Source organism: Mastigoproctus giganteus, chromosome 3 (assembly GCF_048544385.1).
Source record: "Mastigoproctus giganteus isolate SK-2022 chromosome 3, ASM4854438v1, whole genome shotgun sequence".
Classification (NCBI taxonomy): domain Eukaryota; kingdom Metazoa; phylum Arthropoda; class Arachnida; order Uropygi; family Thelyphonidae; genus Mastigoproctus; species Mastigoproctus giganteus.
The window spans coordinates 147,023,628-147,046,352 of record NC_143577.1 but is presented as its reverse complement, the minus strand read 5'-3'; the positions used below and the strand labels follow the sequence as shown (position 1 = coordinate 147,046,352).

General features: G+C 35.0%; 1 protein-coding gene across 4 annotated transcripts in view; it reads right to left on the bottom strand.

The window, feature by feature from the left end:
* Positions 1-22,725, bottom strand: part of LOC150088314 (uncharacterized) — a 112,640-nt gene that overhangs the window by 64,525 nt on the left and 25,390 nt on the right. For 2 of the 4 annotated variants that reach the window (XM_090370706.1, XM_090370707.1), the window contains exons 4-11: positions 22,382-22,441; positions 21,795-21,860; positions 21,223-21,409; positions 17,272-17,345; positions 16,918-16,978; positions 6,206-6,282; positions 3,127-3,255; positions 1,540-1,654 (exon numbers count right to left, since the gene is read on the bottom strand). In XM_090370706.1, the coding sequence (XP_090226832.1) occupies positions 1,540-1,654; positions 3,127-3,255; positions 6,206-6,282; positions 16,918-16,978; positions 17,272-17,345; positions 21,223-21,409; positions 21,795-21,860; positions 22,382-22,441 (769 nt within the window). The remainder of the gene's footprint in view (positions 1-1,539; positions 1,655-3,126; positions 3,256-6,205; positions 6,283-16,917; positions 16,979-17,271; positions 17,346-21,222; positions 21,410-21,794; positions 21,861-22,381; positions 22,442-22,725) is intronic. The other 2 variants (XM_090370708.1, XM_090370709.1) reach the window with 2 other exon arrangements.

The following is a 22,725-nucleotide window of genomic DNA, read 5'->3' as shown; positions in this document are numbered from 1 at the left end:
ATTTATTTGCGCATTTCTGGGATTATCCCTTCAATTGTGTTCTTCTATGGATTCTCGAGATCATTTCAGTTAACTGGTTTCGCCAAAATTTTATCATCTCCATATACAGCGGTTGGGGAATAACTTTTGGCCCATTCCTTTCTGTTGATAAATATTTCACCATCAGCAAGTTCTTGATATGTTTTCCTTTGAATTGACTACTTCTAGGTTATGCTCATTCTCTCCCTTTTCCTTGTCTTCAGTGCTTTGAGACGTAGCAAGCATACTAGTACTTATCAAAGGAAATTCGACATGGAAGGCAGTTACAGCAACGAAGAGTATGCGGACATGCACTTCATGTATGGTAAAGCCAACGGCAGTGCACTCGAGGCTGCACGTTTGTACCAAGAAGCAAACTCCCCGCCGAAGGCAGCCCAACAGACGTACATTCATCAGGGTACATCATCGCCTTAGAGCACATGGAGTACGAGCAGGTAGGCCCAGAAGCATAACATCTGATGTTGAAGAAAGGATGTTAGAAAGAATAGAATAAAATCCAGGAATTTCGACAAGGAGGGTTGCTCTGCAAGAGCGTGTACTGAGTCATAGCAGTGTGTGGCGAATTTTACATCGCCAGTTACAGTACCCCTAGCATATCCAGCGTGTACAAGGTCTCAGCAATACAGACTTCCATAGTCAGTGGCGGATCTTAACAGAAAATGTGCATTATCTCGGAAACGGTTCATTTGCGGCAGGGGACTTTTTCGCTTATTTTAGTTTGTACTTTTCACCTTTAAACTGTTGACCATAATTTTTGAAATACTTTACTCAAGGTAGATATTTTATTTTATGAATAAATCTTCCGAAAACTAAATGCGCAAGGAATAATATGCTATGGGTTGAAATTAACTATATAATGTTGGTGTAAATACATCATAGTTTACCGATAAGTTTAGTCTTCAAAATATTATTACCTACACCTTTTGGCATTTCTCATATTGTGGAATTAACTTCGCAACCGTGATGGCATGCTTCTCTACTGGGGAAGCGTTGCCTATTCGAGGAATATATGAGCTTTGTGTGCGAGTCGAAAGGAGTTGAGTTTCATCGAATAGGTAACAACAGTCTTCTCTACTGGGGAAGTGTTGCCTATTCGAGGAATATATGAGCTTTGAGTATGAGTTGAAGGAGCAACTGCTCTTCCTTCCTCTACCTCTCCGACTATAGCACCTTCCTACATATTTATCTCTTTTCTAAGTATGAGGATAACCGAGAACTTTACCATACCATATTTCAAAACGGTGCCGTCTGGGTGGTGATGAACACTGAGAATAAATAACAGTAGTCTCCTCTATTAGAGAAGCGTTGTTTATTAGAAGTAGTGCAATACCTGGTATCTCGTTGTGAAGGTAGCAAACGATGCCTTTACGCTACTAATGCACAAACCTATGGGTAAAATATGGTTTATTTACGCCAACATTATATAGAATAAATCTTCTATACAACGTTTTTCAATTGAAATAGAATATTTAATGAACGAAGATGAAACTTTTTTCTCACCTTTATTTCCTATTGACTTTAATGTGCCCCGTATCCTTCCAAAGTGATGACCACTTTGAGTTATTCGAGGAGCCCCTCCACCGCCTTTTAATTTGGACAAATTAAGTGACGTCTTCTGAAGTAAGAGGTAAACGTTAATGGACAACTGGGATAATTAAAAGTACATAAATATAAGATAAGGTTAACATGATAAACACTTGAAATGGTACGCTATAAAAAAACTGTTGCCTAACCACACTAAATATAACGTAGTTGTTTAGAAGCTTTCTTTTTCAAAGAGGAAACAACAACTTTTTCGTCCAGTGCATATTGATTATTGACCATGAAGTTTGCAAGTATCTCAGGAATAGCTCATGTCGATACATTTAGCTTATCTGTATTCCAGGATACATAAAGAAGGTATTACATAATATTCAATATGTTCTTTAAGAAGAAAGTGAAATATTGTATTAATAAATAAAAGTAAATGCCTGCCGTGAGACGACCAGGAAAGTCAAACAAGAAAGAAACCTTGTTGATAATCATCGTTTAAAAAGCAGATGTTTATTCAGATAAGCAATAATTATTTTTTCCAAATGGATTGTGTTTGCAGGAACCAAACTGTATGGACGAGAGATTACGAAGGTTTCTTCTTAGATAAAAAGGGAAGGGGAAGCACTTCATACGCTGTTGTTGACCAACTTTGGGCAAGGTAGGTTGGTCTATTCAGTGCGTGAAGAGGTGGGCAACGACAGACATTTCATTAGTCTGTTTACAGACAGGTTACAAACTCCAATAATAACCAAATGTGTGCTCCTACTATATCAGGCTTGTGATCATAATTGTTACGCAGTGAAAGCAAATCCTTTTGTCAGTATAGTAATACGACATTTGACCCTCTATTTCACTGTGCATGTATTACAGTGGCAATTAATTTTAGCGCCTATCTGTGATGGTTATAGCATCATAAATCGAAACAGTTGTCAGGGGATGATGGTTCCTCACACAACAGTAATTGTGATGTGGCACTGCGATCAGTCTCTTCAGAATGGCATGTGTGTTTGCAAGTATCTCAATATTTGATGGATTTCACTCGGATCAACCGAATGAAATCCATCCAGCTGTTAGGGTCACGGTTCATCAACCATGCTGTACCGGCGACAGTGATCCACCTAAGATCATGGTGATTTCAATGTCTTTTAAAATTCGGCATACTTCACACAGTATAAAGTAATAAATAAATTTTTTTGGTCATTTAGCCACTAGATTGAAGGGTAAGTGTACAACTGTCCTTTTAAGAAATGGAAACTAAATGAACTAACTACACTTAGCATTATTGTTCAATATTATTTATTACTGTCGTGTTATTATATATTTTTCGTTTATCGATTTGTTATGAGCCAATTCATTAGAATGAGAGAAAAGGTTTCTTGGAAGCTCCTTCTCTCGTTCTGCTAAAGTGGAAACTACTCTTGATTTTTAAAGTCCAGTTACCTTTCAGTAGGAGTGTGTTGAAAAATAAATTCTATGATAACCTAGCATGTGCATGTGACAATTGGTGCTGCATCTGCGTACTTTGATATATTTTCCAGTTAGAGAAATACATACTCCATTTCCGAGTGAAGATTTAGGGTTTGGTATTCCAAGTGAAGCTGAAGGGGCGAATTTGTGTCTGAGAACATTTCCTTTTTCGTCTCTGGCTGGATTACCAAAACCTTTTCCCCAAGGATCGAAAGCCTGCAGAAAGAGAAGTTTAGAGTTTAATTAATAGTGTTGCATTATAGGAGTAGTATTTATGTTTTAATTAATATTATAAGACAGCAAGCATGATTGACCAATAAATTAGGCGAATGCTTTTTCCCTTAATTCCTGCTTTAATCCAGGATGTCCAAATTGCCACTTAGGCCGCACAGTTCATTGACATTTGCTTTTCTAGGTGTTGTTATTTTTTGTCCTTTTATAATAAAGAAGAGGAACCAATCCGCGTCATTCATCTTTATTATGAAAACTAAAATTTTTCGCAGTTTTAGAAATTCTGAAATTACCATGATCTGATTTTGCAAAATTTTAATGTGGTTGTTTGAAATAGCGATTGAGGATCTGGAGACTGCAAAATAATAAATTTAATAAGTGAAAATAGGACCCAGGGCCTAATTATGAGGGATGTTTCTTTCTTTTAAGTGGTAAACTCCAACGAAAATAACTTTTACAAGAAATCTTCTACAAGCTAATAAATTTGTTGGTGAAGTTTTCATGTGGTCTTCCTTTTAGAGATGTTAAGAGATGATCGGAATTGTCAGAAATTTGACATTTTAATTTCGGAGAATTTTTAGCAAGCTATGTGATGTGAACAAATGGTGTTGCTAATAAAAAAATAATTTCACATACAGTACAACTATAAATTATTGGGTGAAATAATCTCAGTTAAATTAAAAATAAAGAAAACAGCAAGACACGCAGAATGTGCTACTTCATTTCCAAGGTCTTCAAAAATAGAACATCTATTCTAAAACCGTGGAATCGTCTTTCTAAACGCAACCACGTGATGAAAATTTAATTCCACTACGTGGTGAAAAGGTTTTCATCACGTGACAGAGGAGAAAAACTACTTGTCGTTATTAGTAAGTAGAAGAGAGATCCATGTAAACAATCTTCAGCACACATTTATCTACAATTTACATCGGGAACTTATATAAAATGTAATATATTTAAGCACTAAGAGAAAAGAATGTTCGTTCTTTACCCTTATGTATGCATGAGATTTCGATATGACATCTCATGTATACATGAGACATCGTTACGAGTTTGTAACGCTGTCAAGCTCATTGAGAGTGGCGTGGCATAAGATGCAAGAAAGCAAGCTTATACAGCATCAGCCAAAAAAAAAAACTTCCCAATATCACCTGTCCATCTCTCTAATATATATATATATATATATATATATATATATATACAAATCTGCCAAGGCCAAATGAAGATCTTAGTAGTGTGGGTATCTTGAATGTTGTTGGTCGTGTCCATCCCTCTAATAGTTTGTGAAGTTCTTCTTCGAATTTATTCAAAGTACCCACTTCCACAACAACCGATGGAAGTTTGTTCCAAGTTGCCGCCAAACTGAAAGGAAATTTCTGCACAATTATCCGCACCTATCCTTGCTCAATTTAAATCAGCTTTGAAATTATTCAATCGACTAAAACCATAGATACATGAGGAGATCTCCTCGCAGGTGGTTAGTCTCAGAAGCTACAATTTGCAGAGCTGAATCCTTTCTGGGTGCACCCTTTAGTTTCCTCTCACTAATCTCATCTGTGTTCTGCACCCGTTTCAGCAGATCCACATCCTTCCAAAAATGATGCTTCCACACCTGTATGCAGAATTATTTCTCAACAAAGGAACACATAACTGAATTGTGTACTTTTTTTAAATCGTTTCCCATTTTCTAAACCTGAAATAATTGCTGTAACTTATACTACGGTTCGCCGGTTCCTAAACAGTAGCATAGTGGAAATAATACGCAACCATTTAGGACGCTTTTACCAACTGAACGTCGTTTGATATGTTCTTTGAAAGACATTACGTAGCGAAAGCAATTGAAAAATGCACTTCTCATCTACGTGTTAATAATGCTAATTTAATCCTGGACGAGTATTCAGCAATTTAGCCGTATTCTCTGTGCACAAACGAAGAATAAATGTCAACAGTAACTGCGTGAAGTTAAATTACGGAAGTTTCGTAAACCCAAGATTTTGTTTTCATCAATGACAAAATTCTTTAAACAGATTTTTATTTTATGCGTCAAATGCCTAATTAGTTTTATTGTAGTTCAAAGATGAAACTGAAGGCCAAGGTGTTCTATTCTTGCGATCTTTTCTCCTCCTCCTTCAGCATTTGCCGTTACAACAGTTTCTACGAGTGTATGTCGTAGACATTGGTGATGATCTGTTGTAGTACCAATTGCTTGGTGATACTTGCTAACTTTTAGAGTTCTTTCTGTGGAAGAACTTCAGAGGAAGAACGGTACACCTTCCGTGTACGGATGGGAGGAATGAGGATAGTTCCCTCACTGAAATTTCTACAGTGAAAAATTTGCGCTATCAAATTATTTGATTAAAATTGTGGTACTGTATTTAAATATAAACAGGCTTGCGTTTAAATTCAAAATTACGTTACTTTCTTTTACAGGAGTCCAGGAGAAATATCTGTAGGAGATGTTTCCATAAGGGGAAGTATTATGTCATTTTATTAAGGTTTGTATTTTTCAGTAGATGCGATTAAATCTCCTAAGAATATCACCTTATTGTGATTATTGTTGGGCATTCTTAGAGCAGTAATAATGGAAAGCATGATTCAAAAAATTGCAATTAAAATATGATTTATATATTTTTATATTTCTCTAAAGATAGCAGTGGAATATCACCATTTATATTTATCCGTAATGGAAAAATCTAAGAAATTAGTATAAATGGCATCGATTTAATTGTATCTCATATTATGACTACTCCTTCACAACGAGTTACCATGTATTGCACTACCTCCAATAAGTAACGCTTCACCAATGGAGAAGACTAAATAAATAAATATATTTCACTGCTATCTTTATAGTATATTACTAATCCGTAACTTATTATGCCTTGTTGCGTTTATTTTATTAGTACAGTATTTGTATATTTCATAAAAGTGTAATTACGTGAGTGCCCTTCTCTCCATCCTCTGCAAGAGGTCCTTCGTCACTTCGTCTTGGTTTTGTTTGCATGAAAACAGAATCTGGAAAGGAATAAGAACAAAAATAGAATTTCATACTTGAATTAATAACCGAATTTAATAGTTCAAAATTAACATAAGCATTTTTTAGATATGTTGAGACAGAGCGTCACACTGAAAATTAATCAAACGCAAATGCATTGCAGTCTTTGCAACAGTTATATATAATTTGTTGTCATAAACTTGAAGTACGTCTTACTTCAAGATTTCTGATCAATATAAAAGCATTTTGATGAGGATCCTCCTTGTATTCCTTGCTATATAGCGCAAGTTTAGCTTCGGTCGGTTCGCATATATATGCCGTCTAAGTGTTTTAATAAGGGGGATAAAAAAATACACAGACAGGATACCCGATATATCTTATTCGGATATCATCATTATCGCAACAAGACTATATGACATGACGTTGCTACCCGCCCATTACTGCCTAAGCCAAGGGCTCAAATATAGTTCTTCCACAAACCTGCAATAGAATTTCATTGCTCCGAAGTGCATTTTGAGTAGCCAGCCAACCAGTCACTGCCAATGTAAGTCCATTAATGCTAAACTTCTAACCACTCTGTTCCTGGAAAGTGATATTGATGCTGCAATATCTTTAATATATACTTAATTTTTTTATATTAATATGAAATTCATTTCATATATTAACAAATATACTTATCAAAATATCCTCCACGAGATTTTATCACTGCCTTACACAGACGTGGCTTTCTGGCGATTAATTTTGACAATGTCTTGACTAACTTTTTTCCAAGAGATCGGCAAGGTTCCCCATAAATTTTATAAAAATGTACAGACTTGACGGTCTAGATGATCTCATATAAGCTGTACTGGGATTAAGTCAGGCGACTGGGATGACCATATCACAATTTGCAATAGCCCCTCATTCTATTGTTTAGTTCCAGGACAGCTTAGAGCCGTGCTTCGGTTCATTGTCATGTTAAAATATTTTTGCCCCCACAAAGTCGAAGTCCAGTGAATATTGAATTATGTTCGAGAACGTTTTTTGTATAGCCTTCATTTCTTAAAATTCCTTCAATTCTGACGATGTCACCCATTCCAGAAAAGCAGAAGCACCATCGTGCTTGACTGTAGGCACTAAACAATGTGGCACCATTTTTTCTTCAATTGAAGGTTTCATAAACTGAAAACGCATGGATCCAAAAATGTCAAATTTGAATTCATCGGTCCATAGTACATTTTTAAACTCTTTAATTGTCCAAAATATTTTAATAAAAATTTAATAAACAACATTTATTAATCTGCTTAAGTATATTAATAAAATATTAGATATGATTCGTTTGGTGAATGAATCAAAAAAAAAATTATTCATTTAATAAGCTTTTGAAGGAATTTGGGAGTGACAAGCCATCCTCCAAGCAATTATTTGGAAAGAAATAAGTGATAATTCTTATGAATTTGTAATGATATGGCTCATATATAAAAGTAATTATGAAATTATTGTCAATAAACTTACTATAAATGAACTGACAGATATTGTATATTTTAGTGGTCTTCGCGCTTGCTGACCATGATGTGTTCATAAGAACCTTATCATTCCGATTCTTTCAAAAAAGTAGCAAAGTGAAGAGTTGACCACTTCCTGTCCTTCAGTATCCAGTTTTTGTCGTAAAAAAATATTAGTTCTTCAAGAATTCAACTTACCAGGTGACTCTTTTTTTATTCTTTTTTTACATTAAGATTGATTTTGTTACATATTTATCTTGGTGGTATGTAATGTTTTCATCTCATAATTTTAATCTACAATTCGCACAATACTCAGCAACTTGAGGTCGTCACTATACGATATCATTCACACTTATCCAAAATCAGACTTAATTCTTTTCTCTGGGAACTTTCCAAAAAAGCAAAAACTGTGCAGTCTGGTAAGTAAGGTGACATCATAATGACAAATAAAACCAACACTACAAAGATTTCATCGCTTATGAAAAATGGTTTATATAGGAGTGTGTAAAATGAAACATTCACATGAATGTGTACACGAGGCATAACTGTGGAAAAGGTAGTGTAAACACTACAATGTAATCCAGAAAGGCTAGGTCGAGGTCATTTGCACGTTTTCTAATTACCGGTTTAGATAATGATGGAAACATAATTTTCCCCCTCTACTTATGCTCCCTTCAATGATTTAACTTTTCAAAACTTAATTATTCTGAATATAAACTCATATTTTCCTTCATACATTTGCCCTTCGTCCAACATGATGAATGCGAAGTCTTGTTCGTTCCAGCTTCTTTTAACAGATGTTTAGAGTTTGAATAATAATTTTTTCCTCCAAAATAGTCACGGATATATATTATTTCCAGTGGTTATAGATGGCAAAATCTCCAAACTGTACCGAATTGAAGAACAACAGAATCCTACCAGACAGGCCAATCCAGATGCGCCTTTGACTCAAAGGCGAATCTCCCATCATTTATTGATGGGAGGAGAATGCTGCCCATAATGATCAAAGCCATTTTTTCTTGACTAGCAAAAATATTTAAACAACTGGCTTTGTGTCGCACACTATACGATTGCATAATGCTTGGTCGGAAAACTGCTAGCTTTGGGGCGGGAGACACAGACTAATAGATTAAAAATAGGCAGAGGCAAAAAGTGATCCTTGCATTGCTTCTATTGGAACGAGCAGCAGCATGGAAAGCAAGGTGTTAGGGATTTCAAGGACTGCTGGGACTCATCATGGAACAAGTAAATACTCTTAGGGTACTTAAGAGGAGGAACAGGTGCATACACACAGATGCTAGGAGCATAGTAAATACATTTGATGAATTTGAAGGGCTGGTCAAAGATAAGCATTAAACATTTGGGTAGTACAATGTGTAGAAACAGGATAGGATGGGAGGAGGTGTTATGCTGTTAGTTAAGAAACAGATAAAATCTAAGGAAGTGGACAGTGTAATAGGGAGTCAATTTAGTGTGACATAAGCACTGGGGAAGCAAAATTGAGAGTAGGAGTGTGTTATAGGCCTAATTAGTCTGTGTACAATGAACAACTGTACAGAGAAATAGTGGGCCAGTTAATCAGATTGCCTTATAATGGGGGATTTTAACTTCCCAGATATTGACTGGAACTTGTGGATGGTCACTTGCACACTAGCAAGGCTTTTGTGGATTTATTGGATGATTGTTTCTACAGAAGCATGTTCGAGTGGAAATCAGAGTGAGTAATACTCTTGATCTGATTATCAGCAGTGATTATTTATTCCTGCATTAAGAATTTGTAGATAAGAGAATCACTAGGTGGTAGTGATCAAAGTATATTGACGTGGGATTTACTTGATGAAGTAACTATCATCAGGGGTAAAGTGAAGGGGTTTGATTTCGTGAAGGTGACTTCAGTGATCTCAGGTAGTTTTAAATTTCATACAGTGAAACCAACTGATAATGTTACCAAAAGCAAATTTTAAATAGGAAGCATTCACAGAATTGATCACGAAAGCTGCTAGGCGTTTCATACCAATTAAGAAATTGTTCAAGGTTTCGGCCTAAAAATATGTTGGGTTGGAGGAACTAAGAGTCGTGACAGACAGAAAAATACATGTGATGCATAAAAATTATCAGGCGACACAGAAGATATAAGCTAGTCTGTAATCGTCACAAAGGAGGTTAGGCAAGCGAAGGCAGATTACGAGAAATCTTTGGCAAAGGATGCAAAGAAAAACAGTATAGACTTCTTTACTTATGTAAACTCGAGAAGGAAGGCAATGAATTAGATAGGTTCCCTTGATGTCGATGATCCTGATCAGGTAACTGACAAACTTGAATGAGTATTTTGCATCTACGTTCACGCATGAGGGAAGTCCTTTGAGAATGGAACTTGACAACCTAAATAAATTCAAGGAGCTAGACAAAGTTTTGGGAGGAATGGATTGGTGAAATGGGAAGGGGGGTGTGTGTGTGTGTGTGTGTGTTTTTTTTTTTTTTGCTGATGCTGTATAAGCTTGCTTTCTTGCATCATCTGCCATTACTAATGCTAATAAAACCACTGTATGCAAGTGAATTTTGGCTCCTTTCCTGGGCAGCCCACATATCTCAACAGCATTTCTACCCCTCCACGCCACTAGCGTTGGCCGCCATCTAGGACTAGTAGGTAGATTCAATAGTCGTGACTGTGATGTGCGAATCAATCACGTGCCGTATGAGTCGGATTGTCTGCAGGATTTAAATCTCCCGTCCTTAATTTCAACGATAAAGAACTCATTCTGATTGGATTGTCACTGCAAAATTACTTACTAGTGCCAATGCTTGAATAGTGCAGTTGCGATCACGTCTTTTATACTTGAGTGAATTTTGATCATTTTGAGGTAAGATCTAGAATACGAAGATTATCCTTAGTCTATGCAGCGGCTAGAGATTTATTTAAATTAATTCATTTAATCAAAATCATCATTCGAATAATTGTTGCACTCTGGATAAAAAAGATTTGTTTCAAAAATGCTGTACTTAAGGAATTTTAATCGAAAACAAGTTAAAAAGTACTTAATGGACTTAAGGTAGTTTTAAATTAGGTTAAATTAAAAAAAAATAGTCGTAAATAGGAATGTCTAATGATTTCAAAACCAACTGGTATTTTCAAGCAATAATTTATTTAAACTCTGTTAAAGCAGTTTTTTTCATAACAGCGTCTCTGGAATAGCAAGAAACGAAACAAGAACTGTATCTTTGGAGAGAGCACAGATGCGGGATTCAGTTATAAAAAAAAAAAAAAAAAATATATATATATATATAGCCAAATGCTAAAAACATCGAATAAAAGCAAATGCAATTAATTAATGCAGCTGAACTTCCTTTAAACGCTTCAAGTAAATGCAATTTAATTAACGACGCAGCGAATTAAATTAGCTTCTTCCAAAAGAGTATTTTTATTCTCTAATGATCTCGTTTCACCTCAATTAGTGGTAGTCTGTTTTTCTTTCTCATTTTGTTTTATCAGGTTTCAGATTTTTTACTATTATAGCGCTTAATTATTTTCAGTTTTACAACTTCATAAAAGTAAGCTGTTCGTTCCAGTCCAGAAGTCCGGCTAAATAAAAACTTAAAAAAAATACATACTTTTTTAAATATCTTTATCGGATTCCGATGCCTTTTGTACCTGATCTGCATTAAGCTGCAGTGGCTTAATTGCACCTATAATTATCTTCCCATATATATAAATAAAATGTCGACTGCATTTATTACTGAGATTAAAGTTACAGTGATGACAAGTGCTAGACTTTAAATGGCATCAGGAGATTAACAAATAATTTCAAAATTATTTACAATTATGCCAGTAATTCTCATACGTTTTCTTTAAATTGTAATATTAAATTTCACATTCAGTGAAATCCAGCATATTGCCCAATTTAAAAATCTGTTGTATTTTGTACCTTGTACCCTGTAAGACTATACATAGTTCTCCTTCCTCCTTTACGACAGACGAAGGTCACGGGACGTAAGCTTACAATTAACAGTAAAAATTTTATTTTATGTAAAAAAAAAAAAAAAAAAGCGTGATTTTTGCATTTTCATCATTTAATTGTTTTTGGGTCTATCTGTGGTTTATGAACTATGTTCTTTGATCCAGACAACAAACTGTCCCCTTTGGCCAGACTTTGACATTCCAGTGCTTACTCCTTGCCCGACTGTCCCAATAAAGCAAAAAGCTAGGCATTTTTATGTAGCCAGATTGCTGTTCAAGTAACGTGCCATCACATTAAAGTCAGCACAGACCAACCAACCAACCAACCATGTTTTTCATACTTAAATTTGTCAACAATTTCTTCAAGTTCTCATATGTTTCTTTCAAATGCACAGAGAGCTATTGAAATTGACCCATATTTATTTCCATTGTGGAGCAACACACTCTTGAGACTTCTCTAATTCTCAAAAGGTGCCCACTGTGTAGGATTGTAACTAATTCCTAAATAGTTCATTAAGTAATTTATATTACTACAAAAAACTGTGGAATCGTCCTCCGAAATGTAGGGGTCTGTAGTTATCTGTACCATGAGAAAAACGTACATGTGCTAAAAGGTTTTTTTGATTTAAGTCTAGAATCAAGGAGTTCTGCAGATTCCTTTGGTAAATTTAAATCTCTTACCAGATCATTGATTTCATGCTGTGAAAACAGTTGAGGGCTGGACTCAATTTCTCCACACGTGTATACTTCAGTTTCATCTTCAGAAACTTCACTTTCCGCACTCCCTCCTGCTACAATCTCCAATATAAGTGGAGGGCATGGATCGGCAGATTATCTCCATGTGGGACTGGTCTAATGGCAGATGGAATATTAGGATACACAATGCCTTTACTCTTTGCATTGTATCCCTCTACATTAACTAAGTAAAAGTAAGTCATCACAGTGGTTTGTAGGCTCCCGCAAAATCGTGGGAATTGAAAATTGCGTATCCTTCTTTTTATCATTTTTCCACAATCTCAATTCTTCAACACAGGTTCGGCAAACTTTTATGTGAAGCCCATTGTTGACCTTGGTTACCGAATTTCACTCCAACATAAACACAATACACTTTTTTTTTTTAACAAATTCTGTAATATCTGGTCTTTGTTTGGGGACTACATAACTTCTATTGATATAAAAAAATAAGTTCAGATTGTTCAAACACTTGCGTGAAAACATTTTACTCACTTTTCAGCGCAAGTTTGGCACGATAACCTCAAAAATAAAGTAATTTCATCCTGATAAACACAGCTGGATATAGCGCTAAAGTTCAAAAAAGCAAATGACTGAAGGCAGTGTTGCCAGCACGTGAAGGTTTAGTTTACAGATTCCTAGTATTTATTCCTAACTTAATTCAGTAATACAACTCATGACATCAACTTCAGTGATTTGTAAAAAAAAACTGTTCGTGGTAGAAAAAAAATCAGATAACATTAATGAAATCAGTGTTAAAAAACATAGTTGGAAACCATGCTGAGTTGGTAAAAATAATGCTCAAAGGTTGAGATGTACAAATTAAAAGTGGTGTAATAAAATGTCCCAAATGCAACTTACAGGGTTACTAAACTTGGCCACATTTATATAATAATAAAGTGTGGCCAAGAAAAAAATCTTCGATATCTGATGCATACAATAGTCTCCCTAAAGACACAAAAATCTCCTCCAGTGGATGTGGTGTGGTGCTAGTGTTAGTATTAAACGCTTTAATACCATGTATAAAATTGCTACAAAGTTCAGCAAAAGATACTTGAGATTTGGTAACTGCTAACCACAGCCAAGCAATTAAAATAAACAGATAAAAGAAAAATATGAAGATACAAAATAAATCATTGAAAACCAAATCAATAATCAAAGCCAATACTCACCCAGCGAAGCACTGAGGCATGAGATCCTGTCAAGAATAAGGAAATCCTTCGCTTGTAACACCCACTTAAAGGTGAAAGAGAGGAAAAGTTCTGGGGAACCATAGTGACAACTTGTTCATGGAACATCTGCCACTGTAAGTTAGCATCTTCAAATTACTACTATCAGTAGTCAGCCATTTGTAACTTAATCCGTGGCTGTTAAACTGCCAACCGAGTGGAAATGTGTGGACCGAAGTGATGTCGGTGAAGATGCCACATTTTCGTTTCGTTAGGTGGTTTCTCACTGGAAAACATTGCGACCTCCCTAAAGGAGGTAGCAATGTTTTCCATCGGCAGTTCTGGTTCTTCACTATACACAGCAGCCAATTTTTTGAACATACCCAGTTTACTGACACAATGTACTAATATCATATTTCGTTTTCACACTAATTCAGCTGAACTAAATATCAGAAATATATAACAGCGGCATTGACCGTTAGTTTAAATTAATATATCATATTAGTTTGCTGATAAATTGTTTTAAAATCACTATGTAAGTTACCTTTCCTTACTTGTCATATTTCGATATTGAAGGCTGTTCAAAGTAGGTCGCTTAGTGCTTCTTATTTGAAAAATACTTGTAAATCTCCGAATGGTAATAGATTTTAATAAATATTTACTCGTCACTGAAATTTCAATATTCTATTGATTTATTCACTACAGTAAAATTATACAGCATTTGTCTTTGATTAATAAATTACCGTCAGAGTCAAAATTTTGTAAATATATGCATATTGAAAAGAGGTGCTTTGTGCTGAATAGCTAATGAGTCATAATCATGCTTAGAGCAACACATTTCACAACAGTGCTGAATTTGTAAATTGTAATTATAGTAGTGCTCAATAAAAGACTGAAAAAGTGGAAAAAACACACATTAAAAAGACCAAAATTAAGATGTGGTGTCATCCCAACTGTCTTTGCTTCTTGTGGCTGTGTGAATCAGAATGTGGCTAGAGCCAAATTTTTATCCCATATTACAATGCACAAAACTAATCTGTAATAAGTCTATCAGATGGTGACCAAGTCAGGAATGAACTACATTCGGTAACCAGGAAAAATGTTAGTAAACAAACAGCCCTCGCAGCTAGCATGAAGGCCACGACTGTTGTTAATGCAGATCATGTGGAAAAAAATCTCAGTCCGAATTCTCTTGACATGGGAGGGGAGAATTACAATGGCTCTTTAACGCGAAAGTCGCAAGCTTTCCTCCCCCTCCAAGAAACTCTTTCATTCCATACAAAAATAAATAAATAAAATAAAATATGAGGGAAATTTGCATTCTTCTGATTATAATTCACTAACACTAGGACGACTGATTTATCTCCTGTTTGTTTAAAGCGTTTACCAATTTTCCTCTTAAGGGTGACTTTGAACTGCCCTTACTGAGTTCTACGTTTCGCTATCGTGAAAATCCAGTATGATTTTTCATTAGAAGCGTCGACTAGAACTCGCATTATCCTTTAGGACTGTTTTATTGAAGTTATGCGGCATTTCTCTTAGCTAGTTTCGCTCTCCTTAGCTTGCCAGGCTATTTTCACACAGGAAATATCTCCACATATCCATAGTGCGATTTCCTTCGTAACTGAAAGATCTGTGCTTTCACCAAAATGTTTTTTTTTTTCAACGTCGAAAACCAAAAAGTATCAATTTTAAAACATTATCTCTATTACATTTGAAGATGCATAAATTAAAGATGTCGACTCGTGGTACAGTGGCAGTGTTTTTGTTAATATACGGACAGGATCGAAGTGGTCAGTGTGTTTCCCCCATAAGTTTTCATAACAGGGGAAAGCAATGTTTTCAGTGATCTTTAATCAGAGTTTTCTTTATATGACCTCATTCACTCACATAATGAAGTGTTTTGAGGTCTTTATGTGATGTGTGGGGTTTCCGAGATCCCTGTATCCTTCAAAATACAACGTACAAGGAACAAGCGGTTCGTGTGTGAACTTCCAAGCCAATTTAATTCACTTTCGATATGTTGAATACACGCAATTTAAAAACACCATGCTATTGCCCTGTCATCTTAGTTGCCTTTCGTGTATTCTATGCAATCCAACTCCTTAGGCAATTCCTGTTAAGATTGTTTTTGAACGTTGATTATGATTATTTCTTCATTGTCCTATTGGAAGATTCCTAAATATTCATAATAAATTTACTGTCAGCTTTATTCGTGTAAATAAATTGATTCTAAATATTAGTCAATATTTCAAGCTCTCTAAATTTGGTTTACAAACATTCAGATGAATATTACGTAGTGTTATTGCACATCCTGACTTGGCTGCCACTTCTTGCAAAAAAGGAAATCGACCCTTACCAATGTAAGGGTTTATTTCATTTTTTCTAAGATGATTTTTAGTGAATAGGTTTATTCTTCTAGATTAGTTCATTAAAAAGGAGAATCTCTAACATTAGGCTTTAGCTACATTCCAATTTCTAAGAAACGCCCAGAAAAATGTAATCCTCTTAGGAACTCGTGAATTAGATTGATTTGCAATTTTTTACACGAAATTGAAAAGCCAGCTAAACGAGACTTTAAATGACTGGCCTGTGGAAAAATTTTGCGAAATAACAGTTTTAATGTCAAAGGAAATTCAATAGCCAAAGTATTTTAGGAAAAGCCATTTGATTCGTTTTAATGGCTTTTTGGAAGGTTCTTCTAGAAAGAAGAAATAATTAAAGAAATTATTTCACAAAAGGAAAAAATCTTTGCATTTTGATTCGGGTTATAAGCGTTATTCCCTAGTTATATTTAATCAAATTAATAATATTTTAAAAACCTGCTGTTTCTTACTTGTTTACTTTTGTTATCTTTTAGTTTCTCTTTGAAAAAGGAGTACGTTCTCAATGCAATTCAGATACTCTCGTTTTTAGAAGTATCGTGTAACCACAGAAGCAAAATTCAATCCAGCCTTATGTGGTTGAATGACTTCGTTTTAAACGAATATTTATACTTACAATTTCCAAGAATTACAAGAATAACTCATTGCTAAAGATTTCTAGAATAAGTGGAAATTTGTAGAAATTCTGCCTTGATTAGTTACACTAGCTGTGGTAGTGTGTACCAATCGAGGGGGAAAATATTGCCGTAATAACAATATTATTAAACAATTTTTAACTTAACGCAATGTGACAATATTTTCATTATCAAAGTTTATTATATGCGGTCTTACTCCTAGCTTTTTACTTTTCAAAACGGTTTGATCATTGCTGAAAAATAAGAAAACGATTATAAAGAACACAAACACTGGACAACACAGAAGCGTGCAATACCTGGCTTAGGAAACGAAGACCCACCGTTTTTTGGATCTTTACCGAACGGAAAGAGCTTTTTCTAGAAAGAAAAAAGAAAACAGAATAAATTAGAATGAGGCTTTCATATTAAAATTTTAGTAGGCGAAATGAAATATATTTTAGCATAATTTGTTAAAACTATTAGCGTTCGAGAAAAAGATGGCACTGCCGTTGTTTATTCTTAATATACTTTAAAATTTTCGAAATGGAAATGCATGCAGAAAAACTAGTGAGATATTATTTAATATTATGTATATACGAAAAATGTTGTCAAGGACGTTGTTCAGAACCTTTCGCTATTAAAAAATGCATATAGAATGAATTACGACTCACCATTTCTTCTTGTTTTTGTTTATCCAATTGCTTCTCCTTTTCCTTTAATTCAGCTTTCTTTTTAACTAGATCTTCTGTAAATTTAAAATGTTATATTTTAATCATTGTTTTAAGGAGAAAAGGTTGCCTAAGCTTTATATTTAACAAGAGATTTGGATAAGAATCCATGTTCGAATGGCCCCGGCTGAGCATTACATATTAACGTTCAACGAGTGCAATAATGACCAAATTTTGTTTGACTGCTGTCGCTTGTATTAATTCCAAAGATTTAATTTTCCCTCATGAAATAAACAATATTGCAGTGGTGAGTGGGAGTAAAGAAACGAATCACCATAATGCCTGTTCCAAATTGGCTTATTTCGAGAATTCATATAACCATTATGGCGAAACTAAACATTTTCAATGATTTGCTATCTATATTTTGAATCTAATTGCAAATGAAGCTTTTTAATCATATGCGAGTTTGGAATCCTTATTCATAACTCTGGTCCATCTATAACCATTATAGTTGACCAGAGCCAGTTGTTATGTTATATGATAATCCACTCCGTTCTGGCTTAAACTTCAGCAGAGACAGCAACAATCTTATCCTAATGACACTTAGTTTCATTTGTCGGCACACTTCTGAGGTGATCTTGATTTTATGTTTATCATATTGGCACTGCTAGAGTTTATTAATCATTAATGTGAAGGCACTCTTCGCAAAAACAACTATCGGGAAATTGTTCTCTAAAAGCACGTGCATAAGCAACGTAGCACTTGCTAGTTCAGCGATAATTGCGTTCTGTCGAATATGGCATTGCAAAATCTGGCCACACACCATTGAGAGATTAAGTACAAATTATCGTACCATGCAACGCAGCTAGCATATAAGCGATGGTAGTCACAGTTAGAGAATTAATCCTGGCACTTTTAAGCATTGAAATATCAAAATGTTTTCCATTGGGTAATTTTGAACCGATCACACTGATAATAGTGATTATGTGGGATGCAATGATCTTTCTAAAGTGGATAGGGCTGCTGAAATTTCCGATTCCATTAGAATTCCTTTTTTTTCCAAATCGCCAGTTTTTAGATGTGGCCTGTATTTGTCGGATAAATGAAATCCATACCATACCATATGAAATGAACACCACCGAGCGGCAATATAATTGTAACTATAAGAAAAACTACAAGTGGTAAATAAAAAACTATTATAATGTTTTTGAATACGAAGACAGTTAAAATATATAATGAGAATTTCTTATGAAATTTTATTTTCATCAAATATCAATGATACAAACAATGCTACTTCTCGAGATAATTTCCCGCTTTATCAAACTTCGGCTATTTTTTTTTTCGAAGAAGTTTCAGGATTCGCTTAAAATTTTTAGTTTACATTCCTGGATTGCCACATAGGGTCAAAGAAGTGTACAAGACTATCCTATTTCTTAGTATTCGAATGTGATTGCTGTCTGAACCAGAACTGCTCGGCTTCGATGACTTCCTCATTATTTTTACATATCTCTTACTGAATAAAAACCTTTTAATGGTCCAAAAAAGATAACAAAAGTGCTTAGTCCAAACTATAAAGTGTATGAGGGTTGATTGAGGTGGAACATCTTTCAATTCAAGTTCCACAGGATATCCCTTGTCAGTGCCTGCTAGTAAGGCTGGCTCTTGCCTTGGTTGAAGCAAATGCCTTTTGTACTAACTATTATATTTAGGCCACCCGAATAATTAAATTCATCTGCCGTGCTGTCTTGCGTGTGTTCTATGGTCGATTTGTCTGTTTGCTGGACGAAAAACCCCAGTTTCTGGGGAAAAACCTTGCTATCTACTCCCGAGACCGACTAACTCAGCCACGGAGTGAAAAGAGTCCATTAAAGTTCCTCGCGTCATCGACGGGATTCGAACCCGGGCCTTTTCCACCCGGTGTGGGGAGAACGGTGAAGATACCACTGTGGTGCAGACCGCCTTTGGTACTGTTGACCTCGGCATTTTCACAATACTGCCGGCTCTACTTTAACGTTCAATAACTTGCTATAGTTATTCGTATTAACAGCCCGCTGCGTCGTAAGAAAACTCAATGAAGAAGACACTTTTGCATTTTTATCGGCCGATTCTGAGAGCTGATAAACTAGCCTTCCCTACCTTCTGGAGCTAATCATTACCTTTCTACCACTGATGTCATTGTATTTATTTCGCATCCCTACGTTTCTTAATAAGTCTGTAATAAAATTCCTCTTTGAAATTTCAGCCACACTGTCGTACTGTATATACAAAACCGTATCTTTTCTAAATGTTATGTAGCATTATTATATTCAAGCACCGACTAACCGAGGCGAATGTCCGTTTGCTGAATTAGAAGAACATCAGATGTTGAAAGAGAGAACATTCTTCCGATTACTGCAACTTTCCAATGAATGATTTCGCTCGCAGTCAGATCAACTTAATCTAATGGATCTGGTGACTCTTTCTTCTGAAAATGCAGTATTCAAAATATGCATATATGCAAAGTCATGGCTGCTTTTACTGACAGACACTGTCAGTTCTCTGGAGTCAAAGTAGTAGCATTTTCTGTTATGCGAGGCTAAACTCTTTTTTTTATTGTCTTTGCAGATTTTATTTCACAAAAATTGTGTACTAAACACGTTCACGTATGAATGACAAGTACAGCTTATTGAGAAAATTTAAGCGTAATGAGTTTTACTGTTGACTATTACAAAATAAAATTTTTACAGTGGAGTGGAAATTTTACCTTCTACAATTCAAAAATGGTGTTGAGTGAAAATCAACTTTGAAGTGTGTTATTAAGCGCATCTACTACAGGCGTAAGTAACTACCAGTTCTTACTTTTCTGTGACTTGTTGGACATTCATTCCATCCGCCAATTGAAGGTACTGATTTGGCCTTCCAGTACACTATCGAGACTGGGATCGGTTGGATGAATTCTTCGCTCATCAAACTTTCTGTAGGTGTGCGGAGACCGACATTCGCTGTGCGCTGTGATAATCTATGAATGGCTGATGCAGATAAAAAAAAAAAAAAAAAAGCGGTGGCTAATATCGATTGTGAAGGACATTGACCTGCCTTCGCAGCTAATGAGACACTAACACCAACTGCATTGGCTAATTAATGGATTGCTTTTCTAAATGCAAATGAGATCTCTCAGCTCTGACATGGCATTCTTCTCTTTAATAACTAATCATAATAAGATATTTTAAAATTCATTGACTTTCAAGGTAGTCAATAACCTTTGAACACAATAGTTCATTCTAGAAATAATTTAAGCATTCTCGTTGCTTAAACTGCATTTCAAATAGTTTGCACTAATATATCACTGCCATAATTTGCAGATGTATTAATTAATAATAAATAAGAATATCGCAAGCTTTATGCGGATTGTGATCTATTATACATAAAAGATTTGCAGTTGCTTCTGCTTTTCTCGATCACTTTTGAAGCAAGATGGCTGTTAGGATTTTCTCACTTAGGTTTTCCTCTTTCTCTGTCCAGTATATAGGCCATTCGGACCCGTTCATTATTCAACAGGTGATCACTCATTGCAACGACAGTGTTCTTTCTTATAGTACATGGGTTGGCAAACGTGCGGAAGTTCCTCTATACAATGTAAATTCAAAACATTACGGCATTTTTTTTTTCTTTCTTAAAGACAGTCTTTAACTTCTATTCTATTTTTTGTATAAAGAAAGCTTTCATGACAACTATAATTATAGTTGAGTTCGAATTGCAGTTGCTTTATCGACCACACTACAGAGACCATAATGAACAGTATATTATATAATATGCAGGCAAGAGTTAATTATTTATACGACCTGTCTCTATCAAATAAATTGAGATGGCGGGATAAAATATATGAGGAGATATCAAGTGAAACCTTGCCAATATACAACATTTAATAAAAAATCAAATTTTCATATTAATTGGCAGTTTTTAAATATACCTTACCTAACACATCTCTGTAATTTTCCTTATCTGTATTTTTATAGCGCAGGTAATTTTCCACGCTTAATTTAACAGCCTGATGGTCTTGGAAACGAATATCAGGATCACCACTCAACTCAGTTTTGATGCGTCCTGAATTTGTTCTAACGGGGGCTCCTGCACCCGGCCGTCCAAATTTCAAGACCGTGTCCTGTAAGGATTGTAAATTGTTTAACGATTAAGACTTCATAAATAGTCAAAAAATGTGGTTATTCAATTTGTTTATTTTAAAGTACTGGCAGATTAAAATAAAACTTTCACCACGAAACATTTTAACAAATTTCAGTTGGCCTAAATATTTTAATGTATTATTTCACTAAGAGGGAAGAAAAAACTGTAATATATTCCAATGACTATGATGAAGTGCGCTGTGATGTCTAATCTTCTGTGGCAGGAAAAGATGAGGCTTCTCCACCACATTTTTGTAGACTTGTTCTAAGAATATCATCAATGGACAGAAATCTTTGTTTTACTTGTATAGCGTACTAAAGAATATTATAATGAAAATATGGCTATATTTCTTAACAGAATCTTACCTCCTCCTCCTCATGTCCTTCCTTACCATTTGAAACCTCTTGAAATTTCTTCCGTTTTGTGTCATCCTGGAAGAAAAGCATTTGTTTAACGAAACAGTTCATAAGAAACATTATTAGAAGGTATCAAGATATGTTCACTTATACATAAGAGAATTTGTAATGCCCGTTGTATCTTTATTATCCCACGAAGCAAAACAGTGGGCTTAATTTGGAAAAATTTACGCAAGAATGTCCAGAAAAGAAAGACTTCTTCAGGGGTAATAATTCCCAATATTTTTCCGATCGTTTACTTGGTGTATTTTCTGTAAATTTCATTCCTTTAAGTTGAACCTAATAATTTATCTACGTGCATTTATTAAATAAACCGGCTATAAAAAACGAAGGCTTCGCCAAGTATGGACAAGTCTTGTCAAGACATTGATCCATGCAATGGTTACTAAGTTTTTTGAATGACATAACACTCACCAAAAATATGTATATATATTATTTCATTTATTTTTAATGCGATGCTGCCAGACAAAAGGCCATTCATAATGTCTTCATTTAAAAAACGGTTACTATTTGTTTTGAACTGGAAAAGTACTTACTGCTGGTGCTCCTGCTCCCGGTTTTCCCCAAGGATTATAGTTTATTAACATTTCCATATCCTAAAATGAAAGGAGGAGGAAACATTTATTAATATAATGTAATGTCAACTTTACTTAAATGAACGATTTATGATTAATTTGAAATAATTTTCGCTGTCTCAGTGAGAAATTAAAGTTTTTCCCATAGTTCAGTTGTCGCAGAAAGAAGGAATTCTCTATAAATTTTATTTTGATGTTTTCTCTCTTGGGACATAAAGGGCAAACAAACGGGGATTATATGCAAACCGAACTAGGATAAACACATTAAGCCAAAATGGATACATACACTGAAGTCTCATGACTTT